At 33.7% G+C, this 19,393-nt stretch overlaps 1 protein-coding gene across 2 annotated transcripts in view; it reads right to left on the reverse strand.

Annotated features, from left to right (window-relative positions):
* The window catches only part of Clbn (Nuclear export mediator factor NEMF homolog Clbn), a 40,263-nt gene extending 24,228 nt beyond the window's left edge, over nucleotides 1-16,035 (reverse strand). The window contains exons 1-10 of one of the 2 annotated variants that reach the window (XM_067096675.1): nucleotides 15,897-16,035; nucleotides 11,745-11,838; nucleotides 11,118-11,289; nucleotides 10,298-10,500; nucleotides 9,440-9,576; nucleotides 8,863-9,029; nucleotides 7,716-7,857; nucleotides 6,378-6,548; nucleotides 4,598-4,775; nucleotides 926-1,063 (exon numbers count right to left, since the gene is read on the reverse strand). In XM_067096675.1, coding sequence (XP_066952776.1) covers nucleotides 926-1,063; nucleotides 4,598-4,775; nucleotides 6,378-6,548; nucleotides 7,716-7,857; nucleotides 8,863-9,029; nucleotides 9,440-9,576; nucleotides 10,298-10,500; nucleotides 11,118-11,289; nucleotides 11,745-11,803 — 1,367 coding nt within the window. In that variant the 5' untranslated portion in view covers nucleotides 11,804-11,838; nucleotides 15,897-16,035. Of the gene's footprint in view, nucleotides 1-925; nucleotides 1,064-4,597; nucleotides 4,776-6,377; nucleotides 6,549-7,715; nucleotides 7,858-8,862; nucleotides 9,030-9,439; nucleotides 9,577-10,297; nucleotides 10,501-11,117; nucleotides 11,290-11,744; nucleotides 11,839-15,882 lie in introns of both variants that reach the window. The other variant, XM_067096676.1, reaches the window with a different exon arrangement.
* Nucleotides 16,036-19,393: the final 3,358 nt, after the last annotated feature.

Below are 19,393 nucleotides of genomic sequence, written 5' to 3' on the forward strand. Positions count from 1 at the left end.
TACCAGGAACCCTCTGCCAGAGGCACAGTTGGTGATGTAGAGCCAGGGAAAGTGGACGTTATTTCCTTGCATGTCCACTCTTACGTTTATTCTCCAGCTGCATTTGTGGGTACAGTTCTTTGCTGCTTTTTCCACATTTGAAGTAGACTATGCAGATGAAGGGTAAGTGGGGGTATCTTTCTGTTTTAGCTTGAATAGGCATTTCTGCATGGCATTGATCTGCCTCATCTTGGTCCTGGTCCTGGTCATCTGTGGTCTCAAAAATCATGTGGGGGGCCTGGGTTTGGCAACAAAGCTCAAAACTCGCAAAACTGTTAAGGACCTTGTTACTCCCTACGAAACAGAAAACCTATAGGCAGTATCCCTTTGCAGGGATAACAGGGCTAAGATGTACTGATTTACAAAAGTAGAAAGAAACCAATCAGTGAGAAGGCCTAGACTACACAAAAGAGCAAAGATGAGAACTCAGACCAAAGGAGAATTTAAGTAAGTGAACAAAAAAATATAGACAAGAGTGAAAAGAACTCATCAAACAAGTTCATAAAATTATCAATAAAATACCCTGTACCAGTAAACTGAAAAAAATAAAGATTAAGTTTAAACCAATTGAAGATTTCCTGATACACCTCTTTGCTTCTTAACTGTCTTAACTGACAGATGGATCACCAATTACCAATCACCACTCTACAAGTTTCTGCAGTTACTCAGCATTCAATTTGTCCACTTTTAAATGGGTTATGTGCATGTAAGAAAAATTAATTTGTTATTGGATGAACAAATTCAAGAGCATGAGCACTGATAAATTCTGGACTATGCTTGCTTACTACATTAAGTACAACTGAAATCAATGACATATCCAGTTTGCAGATGTATACAGTATATACTTGTTTGCAAATTTAAATTAAAACAGAAAGCAACTACTTACTTCCTAGCATTGGCCATAGCAGAAAGATCAAGGTCAATTTCAACTGCCATTGGTCTCATTTTCGTAGATTCACATCCCTCTTCACGTTCTTCATCAGAGTCCAAGAACATATCATCTTCTTCACGATCAAATGGATCCCTAATAATTGGAGATATTACATTATCAAAAATATCCATTTTCAGGGATTAAAGCAATAATCACACATTCAATGAACATTTAATTAACAGCTCAGAACACTGACTAAATTACAAGACCCTCCAATGCTATTTTCATTTCATGCAGTGTGTAGTGACAGCCTCTATCCAATTTAATAAACCTGAAACAAACATACATTCATCACGTCCAGATGACGTTTAGTTGCAGCCTCCATAAACTATGAAATGAATGTCAGTTGGTGTCTTGGTCTGTACTCTTTCTAGTGTTATTTTTTTCAAGTTTGATAAAGTTTACATTCTTCACCAAAATGTGATTAATACTCTGTTAATTAATAAATAAGGTGGATTACATATTTACATAAGGTTTCAGTAAATGATGTACAATTGCCAAAGTCTAAGCAGCTTGTAACAAGTTTTGGATGCCATAAGGATTTCTTTTGTTTCCATGCACTGTACATTAAATAACAACACTGCAGAACTATAGCTTTAATATGTTTAAAACTCCGTTTCTTATCACTATTACACATGTACTTCTTAGATTTTGATAAAAATAGATTTCCAACTTTAGACATATACATATACAACAGTGCATGGTAGATTATTGTGGCTACATAATCCAAAATCAACAGACAAATGCATAAATACATTTATAGATAGTATATAAAAATGCTTATATTTTTTATGACTGCGTGTATTTTTGCATGCATTACTGTATTTAACAGGCTGTAAAACCATCCTCAAACATATTTTATTACTATAATTAATGGAACACAAATAGAAATGGAATTGTTACGAAAATTTAAAATGGATATTTTACTAGTCACTGAATATATAAAATAAGACTAAGCTTATGGCAAAATTAATGAAGCTCAATCATTTCAGCTTACCTCCTTTCAACAATTGTCACTGAGTACCTTCACTTGTCATTTAACAATTAAACTTGTTTTACATTTCTAAACTTGTTTTACATTCTAAGTTAACAGTGAAATCTATTACAGTATTTAAATATTGTGGGTATTCACAACATAAGTCTAGCAGTAACTTTCTAAAACCTTGGAAAGTGTGCAACTGTAAATTTGATACAATATTTTAAACATATATTTTTACACAAACAACCAATATTTAATAGATCAAGTTTCCACTGAACACTGGAATGGATAATATTAAGCTTGAGTCAAGTCAATTACTCACTTCTCTTTTAAGGTTTTTTGCAAAAAAATATTGTGCTATATACTTTTATTAAAAAATTATAGTACTTTGGAGATTATTGGACTTGAAATACAGACACTTCTCACTTAACAACACACCAGTGGGTACTGTACGCATGTAAACTGCAGGTTCAGTAAGCAATCATATAAATGCTCATATGTCTGTCTGCCCCAACTTTCTCTCTTGCATTAGGTAAAGTTTGGATGAAGTTAATGTCCCTTAACAAAATGTGATTAATATAACTGTTTATCAGTAAATATATTGCATTACATATTTACCAATACAAGTTTTAACCTATGTTATACAATACTACACTCAAGTAAAAAATATGCTTGGATGGTGTAATGATTTCCTGTATTTTAGTATGACATACTATAAAAATAATATTTCTTGGACAGTTTTTTCTTCTTTAAGCAAATGAACAGACCTGCTGTAGGCTCTCATTACCTATCAGCCAATTCTACTACCATACCTGTGTGTATGAGTATATTAATCTGACCTTATGCCTACTCAGGGTTCACTATTAAATAGAGTTGAAAGTGCAGCATCACTCACAATAGAGGAAAGAATCAAAGAAGTCCAGTTATAGTTATAAACAATTTGTTTAACCAGACCTCTGAAAATTATATATGAGTCTGTGTATAGATTTTAAATAAGTTCACTTGAATAAAGTTCAATAAATGATTGTGTTTTTATGTAAAGTTGATGTATAATCCTATCCCACAGGCTAGCCTGAGTGTGCATGCACACTTTTGCATCACGTTAAGGCAAACTATGCTTTTACTGTGCAAGTGCTTACTTTTCTCTCTCAAAATCTTCTGAATATCTATTATTAGGCAGTGAAAGGTGCCAATACATGCCAAATTCATTTTTAAAAAAATTCTGACAGAGGTGAGTACATAACACACAGTAAATGCATAGTTTCAGAATGTTTATCTCTGCTGTGTAATGCATCATTGTGAATGTACATGTCATCTGTTTCAATATATCAATTAAGAATAAAACTGAAAAATAGGTATTGTTTATAGGTAATAAATGACAAAATGGCAGTTCAGGATACACATGTGGCATTTTAGATGGGCATCTTTGATGCAACCAGCTGTTTGGTTCCACAGGCGCCAGCTAAGAAGAATTTTACTCTAGTGTATATAAGAGCCGATTTCCTCTATTCAGTTTCTTACAGTATACAGAACACTAATGTACAATCATTTGAAAATACTTTATACTAAAAATGTAACAAATGGTGCAGAGGTTACAATAAACAATATGAAGATGGCTGATACAAACCCACTACCCATTACAGTATTCTTGAAATACTGGTAAGAGGCAGCTCCTTGCATATCAAATTTCACTTACTGACCTAGGCATAGGAACAAAACTTGGTTGTTATGTGAAGAGTGTCTGTAATTAACAAGGTTTTGCTGGCCTTGTTCAGAATTGCGCTATATCAAGGTTCATTATATGAAGAATTTAATGCACTTTTGTGAAACAAATTTACTGCATAAGCTACAAAAAAAAAAATTAAACAAGAGGCAATTAATAAAAAGGTAAACCTTTGTGAAAAAATCCTAAATAATATCATACTACCCTCATTCACAGAGCTTAAATATATGATCAATAAAATACATAATGAATGCCAAATAAGAAAAAAAAATAAGATAGAGACCTTGGAAAAATAGGATAGTCAGCAGCCCCAAAGCTTTTATCCCAAAGCATCTAGAGTGACAGAATACTGTACTAGATATCCCCACCAGGTCAAACACATGTCTCTCTCCCTGCATTCCCTTAAGACCCAGTACTTGAACTTTAGCAATTCAAAATGGATGGAAGAAAACTTCCATCAATTCATAAGTGTTTTCTTCCACCTAAAGCATACAACATTAGAAGGTTGCACAATGTGAAGAAATATCAGGTTTTTAGTGGAGTCTGAATATTACTAATAGTACACCAAAATTTGTACAGAATGCCTCCTCCAAATCAGTTGCAAAATAAAACTCCACAAAAGATCCCTTCATAGCAACAGAATATGATTAGGAAAACTGATCTGCTAACTTCTGAATGCATTCATATGATTTACAGTGAAGGTTTAAATGACTACTGTTGTTATAAACACCAGAAAAACATGATTTCCACATTTTCCTAAAATGACATTCTAGTATTTTTGTTTTCCTCACTGATTAATTTTTATATATTATTGACCATTTAACCTTCAAACATAACAAGAACATCAATACAACTAAAAAACAATAAGATTCGCGAAGGAGATACAATACAAGAGAAAAATCAATCATGACAGTGAAAAACTTACCCTAAAGAAAGAACAATGGTGTTAGTTTTCAACTTCAGTTGTTTAATGGACTGAGCTACTGGATCACCCTGAGCTTGTGCTTCTGCCAGCAGTTCCTCAATTTGACGCCAGTCAATCTGATTTGCTACAGCACTTCGCACGACCAAAATAGCCCCATCAACAAGATCTTTATTCAATTCTGTTTTTAAATAGATAAAAATGTCCCCCTAAATCAGTATTCTCAAGCAATACTACAAGTGTAACAAGTTATTACTATTATCATTAATAAAATCTATATTAGCAGGACAGCTGCAGAAACAGAAGACTATAATCACTTCTGTTCCAAGCAATGAGACTGTTAGGATAAACAATGTTAATTAAATGAACTATAAATGCACTCTATTCAATCATAAATGTAACATGGACCTGTGTGATTTCCAAGAGCACCATCTATATTTATAGTCATTGAGGGTTTAGAAGTCACTCAATAATTTGTTTGCTCTTTTGTTTAGTTATTTTATGTCATCAGAAATTATATTCTGAATAAGTAAATGGAATATGAGAAACTGCCTGAATTTTCCAAATGCCATTGTCTGACTTTCACATGTCCAAAAGTTTACCTTAGTTTAGGGGCTTTTGGCTTAGTAATTATTTTCACTTTCCATATATAAATTTGATTACTTTGTTAATGTTACAGATAGCAAAAAATTCCTAAAATAGTTTAAATGAAAGACAACCACAAAATTATAATGTCTAAGATTTTTATGAGTTGCATTAAGAGCGTTTTTACTCTTTAATCTTTTCTGACATTCAAAGTCTCTTTTCTGACATTTACAGTAAAAAAATAAAAATGCACATACCTCTAAACAGGCATCTTAAGAAGGACTAAAAACACCCAGCCAGCAACTATTCATATCATTACACAAAAATCCTTTTTATATTACATAGAAAACAACCACATTTTTCCTTGTAATGTTTCTTGTCATCAATAATTTGGAATAAGATTAGCAGCAAACAATGGTAACTGCCATCTACAGTACAGTGGAGGTAGTGAGGGCCATAAAGGTAACAAGCAAATGTATAATGACAAATATCATAGAATTCTTTTCAAGTAATATTCTGACAACTAACAGAACTCCATGACTGTTGTTATGAGTTATACAGTAATGTATATAGAACCAATATGGCACTGAAGGCTTCCCAGTCCCTGGCTTTAAAAGGGAAAGAAAGGGCCCTAAAGACAAATTGGGCCTAACCTCATTATAAATGATCAAAAAGAAGTTCGGAGAAGTGGAGCTTGATGAAGATGGCCACTGAAGAGATTCCATAACTTTTAATGCCATTACATGAAAAAGATCCTCAAGATACATCTGTATCACAGGCTGATAAATGTTGAGGTCCTGATAGGACAAATTCACACTCAATTTGTGTCTCAGGCAGGCTAATTTGGTTTATTAGAGAAATGTTTGTTACTTAACAAAACCCTACAGTGTGGGAGCCATAAAACAAGATTCTACTGTACCCACAAAAAATTACCAAACACTAAATATGGATGCATTAAATCCATGTAAAAACCTTCCTAATAACAAAATTAAGACCAAAAGTATGTTTTGACAGACTCCAGCCAGGAATTTTTTCTTTAAATCTTTTCATTACACTATTTCATGAAACCCTTCAAATTCCTATAAAGTGACATCACTTATGAGAGTTACGAAAACAAAGTGAAACATAACTGAAATTTAAACAGCACCAATTCTATCTAGAAGAATGAAGTAACAAAAAACAAAAATAATGTACATACCAATCAACTGCCCTTGCAGAGTATTATTCTTCTGGTTATCCATCAGTTCTTGCAATCGTCTTTCATGATCTTTCTTGACATTCTCAAGTTTTTTTAGAGCTTCCCTTTCTTGATGCATAGCTTTCTGGTCAATTTTAACTGCTTCCATCTTGGAGAAGAACTCATCGCAAGCTACATAAAAATACACAGTTATTACTTAAAAAAATGTAAAGTATGATTTAAAAATGTTATAGGTTTTCAAATAAAAGTATTTACTGGTTATAAATGAAACTCTTGACAACATCAAAAAATAACTTTGTTAAATATATACAAAATTTATATTTTACTTCTGGAGGTGCAATTAACGAAACAGGCAAAATGACAGTAATGGGTGGGAAACAGCCCCCAAAATCCAAAATAAGTCTAATATTTCACTTATCACACCAAAATCACCAGACAACCTAAGATATGTAATACAAGCATGAAAAAATCAGAGGGGCTGGAAGAAGAGCACACCAAGTAAAATAATTTTCCTTATAGTAAATAAATTTCATATTCCTCTTATGCTTAATCACTAACCAGGAGAAAGGTCAGTGTTCATACTTTCAGATGTTAATTCATCACACTGGAGACCTTCACAGAGCTAATAATGGGTACTCAAAATTCAGTGAATGTTTTTTTATTTAATTCTTTTATACTGCTTGTGGATAAGTAACAGTACACCTGTTATATTGCAATGGCCATATAATATGTTTATATTATTCCACAAGTAAGGTTACAGGTAAGAAGAGGACATCACTGTAATGGTAGTAGAAACGCCCACTAAATGGAAGAGAAATGCACTAACCTTACAAGATGTATTTCTGCTACAAAGCCAAAACACAATGGCAATTTTTGTCTTGTTGAAAATTGAGTACCAATAAATATTATCATTATTTTATGTATAAAGTACTGTAATGATACTACTAAGGCTATTTGTCCTTGAATGAAAAGTGAAAATTGGAGCAAGACAAATTTAAGGAAGCTGGACAAATATGTGGGAAGAGATCAAAGGGAATGTGCAGACACCTGTGGTAAAAAGCAGGAATCAATGTAGCTGGGAGTTGAGAGGATTCTGCAGTCTTTAGGACTGTTTACTACATATGGCAAAAGGCCCAAACTACACTAAATATTTGATACTTACTATGAATATCTGTTAAATAATTTTTATAAGATGTCATTCCTGATGTAAAGTAGTGGTCATATTTATATAAAATGCCTTCAGAGCAAATACCTACCAAGAGTTATGACATCACTGTGAAGTGCTTTTTTTACTGAAGTACAAAATTCTCACATAACATATTAGCACTTTGAAAATACCTTTGTTGAAACTGTCGAATTTTTCATGTGGATGTTCTTTATATTGCGTAAAGAGCAAAGGAATAAACTCTTGATAAATATGAACTTCTTCAATGGTGCCATCTCCCTTTTTCCTTCCTTCTACTTTCTTTATGATATAGCCCTGTAAAATATATATATACTCAATTTATTGCATTTTTATGCTACGCAAAGAGATTTACAATAATTATCTCTGATATAATAACCTATATCAAAATAAAGTAATAAACAAGCTGGATCTGAGCAGCCCTTTGTAAGTTCAACTATATTCATAAATCCAAATTGCCTAGGCATGGCTGTCCAACACTGTTTATACTTTAATTTAATACTGCAACATATACTTCCCGTATAACTCATAATGTCATTTATACTAAATTCATAGTCATGTACAGCAAAAAAAACTGAAAATTCCTTTGGATAGCTTATAAATAAACCAATAGAATGGATTATTATCCATACCATGCTATTTGGTACAAGACAGAAAGGTACACATACACAGGTCTGCCCATGCTGTGTAGCCAAAGTACTCTGCTGAGCTTTCATTATGCCTAATTTATATACAGTGCTATACCTTAATTATTAAATAAAAAACCTTTTTATCAATCAAAAATACTGTATATAAGAAATTATTTAGAACTCGTGTACATTCCTCATCCCTTCCCCACTTAATCTTACAGTATTATTTATGGGGCCTCCCAAAATATTCGTATGGATTATTTATAAAGTAACAACTGAAGATAAAGAAAATAACTGCTCAATTTTCAATACAAACAGCTAATACTGTACTAGCTAATTCGTATATTGCTACTACATACTTGTAACTTGTCCTGACTGAGTAAAGCCATAATATTAAAAATGCTATTAAACAATAATATTTTCTTTTGTAAACATGAATTTACAAATAAGAACTGTATAGAGAAAATTATTTAACAGCAGAAATAAGTCTTTTACAGATGTAGTATTTACTCAGCACACTTGAATGGTTGTCCAAATTTATTCAGCTATAATGTAGCTACAAATTTAATAAACATTAAATTCTTAAAACTGCTAAGCATTTCTTTTAATTTTTATACCAAAAACTACAGAAAATAACTAAATAAAAACAGGTCTTCAAAAGGTGTATTCATACCTGAAACCCAGCACTGGCATCCCACTGAGTAACTGTACTTTGTGCTTTTGACACTGCAAGATGCAACTGGCTTAGATCATCATCTGCCTTAAGGTGCTTTCCAAATTTAGCACCTACTGGGAACCCAGATTCAAGCAAATTGTGATCTAGTACACCACCTCCACAATCTGAAAGATCAAACCAAATTAGGTGCCAATTCATTATTTTGGATGTCATTTCATTTTGACATCCTTATTAAGTGAAACTTTAGTACACAAAATGTATCCACAATGATTTCATGGCATCTATGCACAACTTATCTATATAAAACACTCTGTATCTAAATCCTTCAACCATATGTCATAAAATACCAACTAATGCTCTTTACTGCCAGCCAAGGCACTGTTAGATCAGTTTAAATGGCAGTGAGATATCAAGTTCCTTTGAAAAAACAAATGACACCCCCCCTTCACTTACATGTCATATCAATCTAATAAGTTAATTGGCAGACTATTGTGATATCAGAGGGACTTGAGAAATCACACACACACACCAGGTGGTTAAAATAAAATGTCAATAAAACCACCATAGTACTTACCGAGAAGAGGGTTCAAAATTTTCTTTAAAGGTGTATTCTCTTTCGACACAGACAAAACCTCCTTTAGATCTTGGATGGAAGGCACTGTTTTGGCTTTTCTGGACCTGTCTACAGGATACGTCTCATGGACTGCATATCTGTAACAAAACAAGAAATCCTCAAATTAAGTATGAAGCACCAAAGTGTAATAAATCAGCTAAGACGCATTAATCAAAAACAAATTTGGAAGGAATAGTTGATTTGTCAAATTACGATTAGCTAGATATATATATACTCAATTATCCCCACACAAGGGTACTGCATGCAGTGTGCTAGGCCCAGCATATGGTATATGGTACTACAGGTCTTTCTAATATCCATCTGGCCCCCAGCTGCATTGCTTCTGGCCTTATAATTTTCATCTGCTCTCTTTGGAGTCTTACTACTTAGCTATCAAACTACTGTAAATTTACTTTGCTCCAATTTTCACCTCTCATTTATGGGCAAATCCTTCAAACAAACCATATTGTGATTCCTGAACTAATTTATAATTAAATGTACAGTACTTTGCTACAATTTTATCCACGTATAAGACCCAATCCTTCAGGTGAGTTCTCTGTGGACCTATTAATACGACTAAAGTAATTTCATTAAACTAATTCATAATAATAATAATAATAAAAATAATAAAATAATAATAATAATAATAATAATAATAATAATAATAATAATAATAATAATAATAATAATAATAATAATAACAACAATATGAACCCCAATGGGACATTTTCTAAATACAGTATGTCCTTTTAGCAAAATGAACACTTGCAAACCAAACCCATTTTCTAAACTCACAAAACACTTGCAAACTGCACTTACCTTACATCTTCGCCTTCTTTTCTTGGACGGAGTATATTCAAAATATTGTACAAGTTATTGGTTAACACAATGTTTCCCCGATCATACAATTCCAAAATAACATGGTGTTCAGCCTCTCCAGAACCAAAAGTTAAATCAATGATTCTGTCCACACCAAGTTGCTGGATGTTTTCAAGACGTTTGTTCCGCAGATGTTTCCTCAACTGTAAGAAAAATACACTGTAATTACTAATTAAAGTCATTATGTGCATAGTAAATGGGGAACAGTACCTAGCAAGAATTACCAGGATCTAATATGACTGAAGAAATTGCTATTGTCATAATAATTTCTTGCACTTAAAACAATATGAAAAAACCAATAGCTTTTCATCTGTCTACTAATCATTATTTTTTTTAATCAGTCTATCCAGACTGGTACTTCATAGTGTGGGGTTGTGGGTTGCACCCTACTTCATTAAGGGTGCCTTACTTTTCGTACTATAAGAGCTTTTACTAGTCAGTATGCGCTTCTGCATGAGTCCTGGGGCTACTCCAGCTTCCAGCTTAATACAGTTTCTCTTCATGGATTTTGATATTGTGCCTAGTGCATCTCCCATAGCCTCATTTCAATATAAATAACATATACGTTAACTAAATAAATATATAAGACAAATTACAAATAGACTATGAAGTGAGACCTCATTCAGCCTACTTAACAAATAAGCATCTTCAAAAAGTTTGAGCTGAATTATTTTGTTTATGGGGATATATACTGTATCTATAAAACGTAATATTGGTTACTTCATATACCTAACTTTTACTAAATTGAAATCAAACTGACCTTCATTGCAAATCCTGAGGGAGCAGGGCTCTTTGGCCACTCATACTCTGTGGTGTGGATACGTGAACCAGACTCAAGCAGTAACACACTCTTGTGGTCAGGTTTTTGTAACTTGATCAGATATGTCTTGGAATCTATATCATACACCTGTATAACTCGCAGTCCCAGAACACTGAAAAAGATGACAAACATGAAACTTTTACCATTTTCTGTGCATCATAGATCCATGCCACTATTATGCAAGACCTACTTGGCAAGTCACTGTTTTGCTGGATCTGCCACTTATGATACTTTTATAAAAGCACATACTTTTTTTAACTATTTCCAAAGTTTCATGTGCTGCAAATTTAAAATAAGCTCAAATATAATTCTTTTTTAAAATCTAAGTTATATTTACATCCTATAATTATGGCTAAATCATATTTTGGCCACTCAGCAAACTCTAATTCATATGACTCAAACAATCATTCAATAAACAATGTAAGACCAAGCAACTTATTACTGTATTTAAAAAAAATTGAACAACCAAACTCACAAAAAAATCACTAACCCAACACAACTCCATGCATTTCAGTATACCGTACATAACAGCACCAACAAAAATCATACAACTCATTAGAAATTTACCTTTTCCTGAGCTCTGACACAATGGCCAGTATATCTACTGTGGTAAATGTACTCTTCATCTTGATGATCGGAGTTTCTTCATGAATGGAGAAAACTGAAATGAAAAAAAAATTGAGGTAAAATTTTAAATGTCACGAACACACTTTAAAATTCTAGAATTCCTTTTCTTGAAAAAGCTTAAATTATACATCCTTGCTACTGTTAGACCATTCAAATTGACAAAACATTCTATAAAATTATTCCAACTGAACCAAACATTAACTTTTCTTTCATAACCATATACAGCTGAGACTCTGGCTTCTTGGGTCTTATTACTCCATATATACGAGTTTCTGCAAATCAGCTAAACTAAAAAAGTTCAGTTCAGATGTTAGTATGAATAATGATACAAGTAGGGTTAATCCTGAGCTTTGAGTTAGCCTCAGTTAGGTTATAAGTTATGGGTTACCCTAGCTATTTATTCATTTATCAGTTTCTCACATTTATTAGAGTTTGTACTGGTAGTCTATGATATAGTACACTGAGGGGTAGTTATGTGGGTGTATAATTTGTGGCAACCAGATTAAGCAAGGTTAGGTAAACAGGCACCCTTGTAGTTTACTCTCAATTTTACAGACCAATGTTTCAGGTTACATTGAACCTACTGACCACGTAGGACCCAGCTCACATGGTTAGGTTGAGTTAAGGAGTGTCTAATTAGGCTGAGTTATTAAGAAAATTAAGGTTAGGATGTACCCCTGATATCATCATTCCTATACCTTCATGGTTTATAATTTGTTTGGTAATTATTACTGAAATTATTACACACGTGACCTGTGTATTTTTTAACTAGTTATTATGTGATTTGTACAATTCTTAATGCTCTTGCTACTGCTACCAGTACTGTATAATTCACTCATTTTTGCATTTCTCCAACTGCAAATGTTGATTTTTGTTACATAGAGGAGGACAAAAAAAAAAAAAAAGTGGTTTTCACCAATAATGGGATAAACGCGAAACAAAAGTTAGAAAAAACAGGCCTATGCCATTCATGAATATGGTAATAAATTAAAATATCAGGTATCATCCCATAATTTTTAACAATGGCTACTGGTGAATAAAAACATCCAGTTGAAAAATTATACTGTATAGAATAAAAAGTATTCATTGCGATTTAAAACCTACAAAAAAAGATATTACCTGGTCAATAATTCAGTTGTAAAATTCTCTTATTTTAGTGAGACACGTAATTTTCCTAGGTTTGTCATTAATGTGAACATCAGCCAAGGACTGCTCAGCTCCTAGTTTTTCTGATGTATGTTAGATGGCTTATCGACTACCAAAGGTGCTGGATTTCAGCTTTTTAAATCAAACAAAACATACACAGGTAAACCTGAGTAGCGTTCTAGGCCATATTATTTGACAGTATAAATCAATTATCGATATGCTCGTGTCATCTGGGCCTATACTGATACTGATCCATTTTGAATTTAGCTTCCATGATGACCAGTGCTACTACAGTATAAACAGTATTTTGAACTGCTTGTTTATTTCTTCTAAACAACTTAGCAACACCTGTAATCCCAAAATAAAGGACTGGTATGTTACTTTCCTCCAAAACTGATGAAGAATTGTTATAGTATTTACACCAAAATGGCCTCTAGAAAAATTACAATGACACATGCAACACATGTAATAAAGGCAGAATGGGTTACTTGTACAATGGTAAATTGATGCACAAAGGTAAGCTACAGTATTTTAGGCAATACCTAGTTCACAATGTAGGAGGACAGGGCAGTGTAAATGTCAGGCATTCTTGGATATACACAAGCGTGTGTATCTGCTAAAGTCATCCAGCACCCTCTATAGCAGTCCTTCTATGAACTACATGGTGTTCTCGTCCCACCAACTCATCAGCTAAAACCAACTGAGACAATCCAAGGAAGAAGATATTTGAACTAGAAGACTTTTAGGAAAGTGACTCCTTGTACAGTAAGACTAATAATATTGTTTGTATTATTTACACACTAGCTTCTCATGTTCGGGGATCAGGGAAGAGGGCAAAGCATGTATCCTTCGTTAAGGTAAGCTTGAGATGTATCCATATTGAAAAATTCCTTTGAGGATGATTTCATGTTCACTGAGATGGAAGCCAAGGCTACGGGTGTGTTTGAACAGACCAGAGCATATTAATGTAGCATAATCATTATTGGTACTTGCTTACTTGTAGATCTGCAGACCAAGTGTCACTTTAAGAAAAACAAGCTATTGCATTTCATTCATAATACTTAGCCTATTTAGAAATAACAGTGTTGAGGAAAGGGTATTTCTGTATGATGACAAAACTAGGCTACGTCATCCAGTTAAAACTAGCACGTTTCACTACAGTTCTGTTTCTTGGTCAGTGTCAAAAATTCAAAGCACCACAGTATTAACAGTTAGTGTTCCATTTTATTCTCCAAACTATATTTGTCCATCAGCCTAGCTAGTAAAATGTTATTTTAAACCATTTTCACATTTTCCACTGGTTTTAATGTGTGCTTGAAACGTTTCTGACACTCCTTTCATTTGCAAATGACCTAACGGGTAGTACGCAGAGTCGGGAGACAGGGATATTCAGTGTTACTCGGAGGGGTCCAGAAGCCAGGTCACAGCACAGCACCCTAAGTTAGGTTAGGAAGGTAAGGTCTGGTTAGGTCAGGACAAGGCATTCTAAGAAAAGGTTAGAATTTCTCACACCTACCCATCTCCCTACTCTGCATCTGCTACGACCTAACCAACCACACAATATCAAGCACTAAGGTATGGACCTGGTGCCCTAGGGTAGGTTAGGTATGGTTGGTTAGGTCGTTTGCAAACGGGTTGAGTATTTAAGCCCAAAATTGTTGGTTAAAGTATAATTGTACTAACTACCATAAGCTATTAACTCGAAATTCAGATCTTTCTCATGGTCAGGACTGATTCTCGGTCTTTTTTTGTATTCAGCAAGAGCTCTGTACAGAATTACCTTGGAAATTGGATAATGGTTTTAAGTATAGTGTACTAGCTACCATAATATTTTTTGTCGGGTCTATTAACTTAAATATTGACCTTGAATCTTTCTCATGCAAGTCCCACCTCCATAGCTTGCAAAATTGTAACCAAAACACCTAAAAATACCAACATTACCCTAGAGGTGTTTACTGTCATCGTGATTAGCTGGTCTTTTTTTTCTGGTATTTCAGTAGTTCAAAGATCAATCACAGTTTAGTTACAACCGGGCGCAAAATATTCTGTAAAATAACAGAAAACTATTGCCATAGTTAGAAACTGATTTTTCCTATACTTTCAGTGTTGCTAATGAAGGAGGTGGTGTCGTTTATTGTTGGTCAATTATTATTAACCTCATATCTCTATCCAACCTCTTGGGGACCCTATGGGAACGGGGAGTTTTGCATGGGGGAAATTGCTGGGAGAAAGACCGGACTTGTTGTTCTTATTGAATGGTTCCGCGCATGTGCAACTCATCAGGGAGCCATATGTTCAAGAAGGGATCGGCTAAGGAAACCTATTATAAAAGAAACTATACTAACCTAACATATTCTAATCTAACCTAACCTAGCAGGACATGTTGCTTAGCCAAGGGGCCAAGCCCCACCCGGAGCCCCCAGTGAAGGAAACTCCACGTTTTACCAAAAGCTTCCCTATACCACTGCGCACGTATGATAGGATTCCAGGGTGGCCAGTGTACAACTTCTGAGGTTAATTACAGTCGATCGACAAAAAATAATGGTAAATTCTTAATAAACAACCAAAATAATTTACTATATGAAAAATTAATTTCCAAAGTAATACCCCATACGGAGATACTGCTTAGCCTAGTTCTGACATTTTTTTTTTTGGTCACCCTATGCCTAATCTTCCTGGTCATCTTCTGGGCCTTTTCCTGGTCATACTTGACCTAATCTATCTGCTATGCTTGCCGACCAACGGGATAGTGGGGCTTAGGGTATCGAAATGACCACTAGGCTAGCCTAAGTGACATCTGGCTAAAAATTCTCCACTCCTTTGGCACTCTTCCTATTTTTGTGCAACATATATAGCTATACTGTTAACTCTATCCTGTTTAAGAACATGCCTATTACACTTGGAATCTTTCCCTCGAATATATTTCCCGTACCATGAAAATCCTACCTGCAAAGGGTCACCACAAAGTTGTTGCAAACTTGACCGAAGTTGGCAGTGATGTCACAAAATCGTACGAAGTGTACGTAACCTTTGTAACTGCACGTCTATTCGTCTACTCTACTCTTCTTCTTGTGACAGGAATAAAGCTGCATCTCCTATATGTAAGGTCTAAAGAATAGACCTTTCTTGCATCCATGTCACTGAGTATGGGTACAGTTCATTATATATAGGAAATTTTGGTTGTAACTGAATATCCATGTAGATTCTTTTCACTGTTTTTTTATTAAAGTTATATCTATTTTAATGTAATGTAGACTATGTAGAATTATTATATGGACATTTTGTGATGAAGCATTTCCAGCAACCACTTTTATTGAAATGTTACAATATATTTTGTAATTGTGAGCAATGTAGAATGAACTGAAATCAAAATGCACTCCGTAGCAGCTCAAACGAGATGCCTTTTTGTCATTTTTTATATTTTGTTGTAAACTACATTTATCCTGATTTTATTTTCTTTAACATATATATATATATATATATATATATATATATATATATATATATATATATATATATATATATATATATATATATATATATATATATAATGTATATATATAATGTATATATATATATATATATATATATATGTATATGTATATATATATATATATATATATATGTTATAACATATATATATGTTGCTTTAATAAGTTGTGTGCATGAGGCACAATGGTCAACTGTTGGCTTAGTTTCCTTCTTTATATATCATATATATGCCTTATTTATTCAAAATTCTGTTTCAGGTTGATTGGATGGTAGTAAGTTATTTCAAGGCGATACTCACTACCCTCTTTTTGTATTATTGAGCTTAATATAATAAAGTTCATAATCATCTTTTTCTCAAATATTTTATAGTTTATATTTCTTTGATATAACTGTCTTCTCTCTAATAAAGACCCTCCACATTGCCAATGATTGATACCACCATAAGCTAGTTCCAGATCCAATATACCATGTGCAGGTTTTTAGTTTACCTTCAAACTTCCTTCACTACACTATATCACTAATAATCCTTCTAACTCCTGATTTATTTCTACTGTTTAACCTTTAAGTGACCTTAAATGGTCAGACTCACGTGCACTCTCAAACTTAGACTAGCCTCTGCTTCTCTTCTAACATGTATAGCAAAACAAATCTTCAAATTACTCACTCCATAGGCAGAGGAAAATTCATTCTATTAAGTCTCTCTCCATTTGCATCTTCTATTATGAGGTTACCGGATTATTTACCTTTATTTACTTCCCTCTAGAGAAACTTTTTCTCCCTACAGTTCTTGCTCATCTTCTCTCCTCTCTTTTTAATAATTGCATTCTTTTTCTGTAATGCATGTAACCAACTAGAAAACATGACAATATTACTTCACAGCATTCTTTTTGGAGTGAAGAACACCACAAGCCAAGAGTTCTTATAAAGTTTAAACATATTTTGTTGTCAGATTCATTATTCTGCAATACCCACCATTTGCTGAAGTTGAAGGGCTATAAATGTAATAGCATATCACTATTAAAAACAGGTATACAGTATTTGATTTGGTCATACTGACTGCACTTTTGGTTGTTTTATTAGCTTGTTAATTTCGTGGATCCCTACATGTGCAGGGACCTAACATATTTCTATGTTTCAACCAACTTTCATACAACCAGTGGCATGAAAACTTTGTTTGCTGAACAAAGGAATTTTTAAAACAATAACTTAGAATGGGTTCTAAAGGACTTCAAGTAATGGCAAATTACAAATTTCTGCGGTGGTGGTGTTTTCAATACAGTAATCTCATCCGCTGACCATTTTACAGACAATTCTGTTGTGAAAACAGATAATATTGTTTAAGGGAAACTGGCTAATTTCATTTTCAGTTAAACATGAAATGAGTACTCTGCCAGCATTCCTTTCTGGTCTAGGTCTTTATAATAATTTTCATGATTTCCTGGAATTCCCTACCTGTCTTGTCCAATTTCCTATATACCTTCCTCTCTAGATGGCCCTTGTCTCTTCTCATCACTTCCAAACAATAACATATTTGAGAGCTCAGACTATTTTTGGGTTGATGGATACCACATCTCTGCACATTTTCCTCAAGTAAGCCTCACACAGCACAAGATCATAATTTTTTGCTCTGTTTACTAATCTTTAAATAAAGCCCTTCAATCTATTTTCATTTAATGTAGAATGTTTGTATTCTTTCTTAATGTCCTCCCAATATTTGCTTCATTGTCCATTGTGTTCCCAAGACAACGGAAATGTTTGACATCAAAAACCTCTTTGTAACCAAAACAAGGTTTACCACTTCCCTCTCTAACCCATTTGTTCTCACGCATTTTGGGCAACAAAATCTCTTGATACCATGAAAATTTAACACTCCTGACATCCCTTGTGATACCATCTGCTGCCTTTGGTATTTAGTACAGTACTAAGTTCGACTACCATATCGCTTCCACGGTATCCATAGAGCCACTTTCTGACTTCACTTTTTCCTCTGTTTCCTTTCTAGTCACCTTAAACTTTTTCTTATGCCGAATTTAAATCCTCTATTCCACTCTTCCACTTTTGAAATACCAGTCTTTTCCATACTGGGCGGCTACCAGGGATCTGCCTTTCTGAATATGAATATATATCATATAAAGGTTACATGATAGGAACAATAGGTATCTTAGCATTTCAACTTGATATTACAAATGCATTTTTAAATCTGGTTGGAATCATTATACTGTAATCTTCTACTTTAACTCAGTATTGAAAGTGTTCTCATAACGACTGGAAAAAAAGCTTTGGTCTCAGCCAGTCCAGTTCCCAAATATTTACTCAAGCATAACATTCATTCTATCTTCCATCCCAATTTCTAGAGACTGCTTTTCCTAAAAAATTATCATACCTTGGCTCTCCAATACCCCTAATCCTTTCTAATCCTATGCTCATCATGTCCTGTACTAATAAAATCTGTAAGGTTCTAGCATCCTCGGAGATTGGCTTTGCAATCTTAGTTGTCCAGTTATTAAATCCTGCATTAAACCTTCCTTTTGAATACACATATGATCATTTAATACACAAATTGGTTCTCAGACTAGTAGTCCATTAATGCTTGATTTCCCCAGTTGCTACAATAGTCAAAATTCTACTTAAATCTCTCTTTCTCATATACCAAAAAGGGTTAATATAGCTCATTTTCTCATATTGTCAGTGTGGTTTCTGCATGGCAATATCAGCTAGGGACTCTTATTTTATTGAAAACTTTTTGATAATTTAAAAAATACTAAACATAAATTATCTGGCTTACTGCCAATGATAATCTTTGCAGTACCTCTTTTCTCTTTCCATTTCTGCAATTACTGTAATTCCTCTTCTGCAAAATAAAAGGAAAAGTATTCTTGACCACAAACAACCTACCGGTAATCATATACAGAAAGCAAATAGAATACCGTGGGAGAAAGAAAACAAACAGC

This window comes from Macrobrachium rosenbergii, chromosome 53 (genome assembly GCF_040412425.1).
Source record: "Macrobrachium rosenbergii isolate ZJJX-2024 chromosome 53, ASM4041242v1, whole genome shotgun sequence".
Taxonomy (NCBI): Eukaryota; Metazoa; Arthropoda; class Malacostraca; order Decapoda; family Palaemonidae; genus Macrobrachium; species Macrobrachium rosenbergii.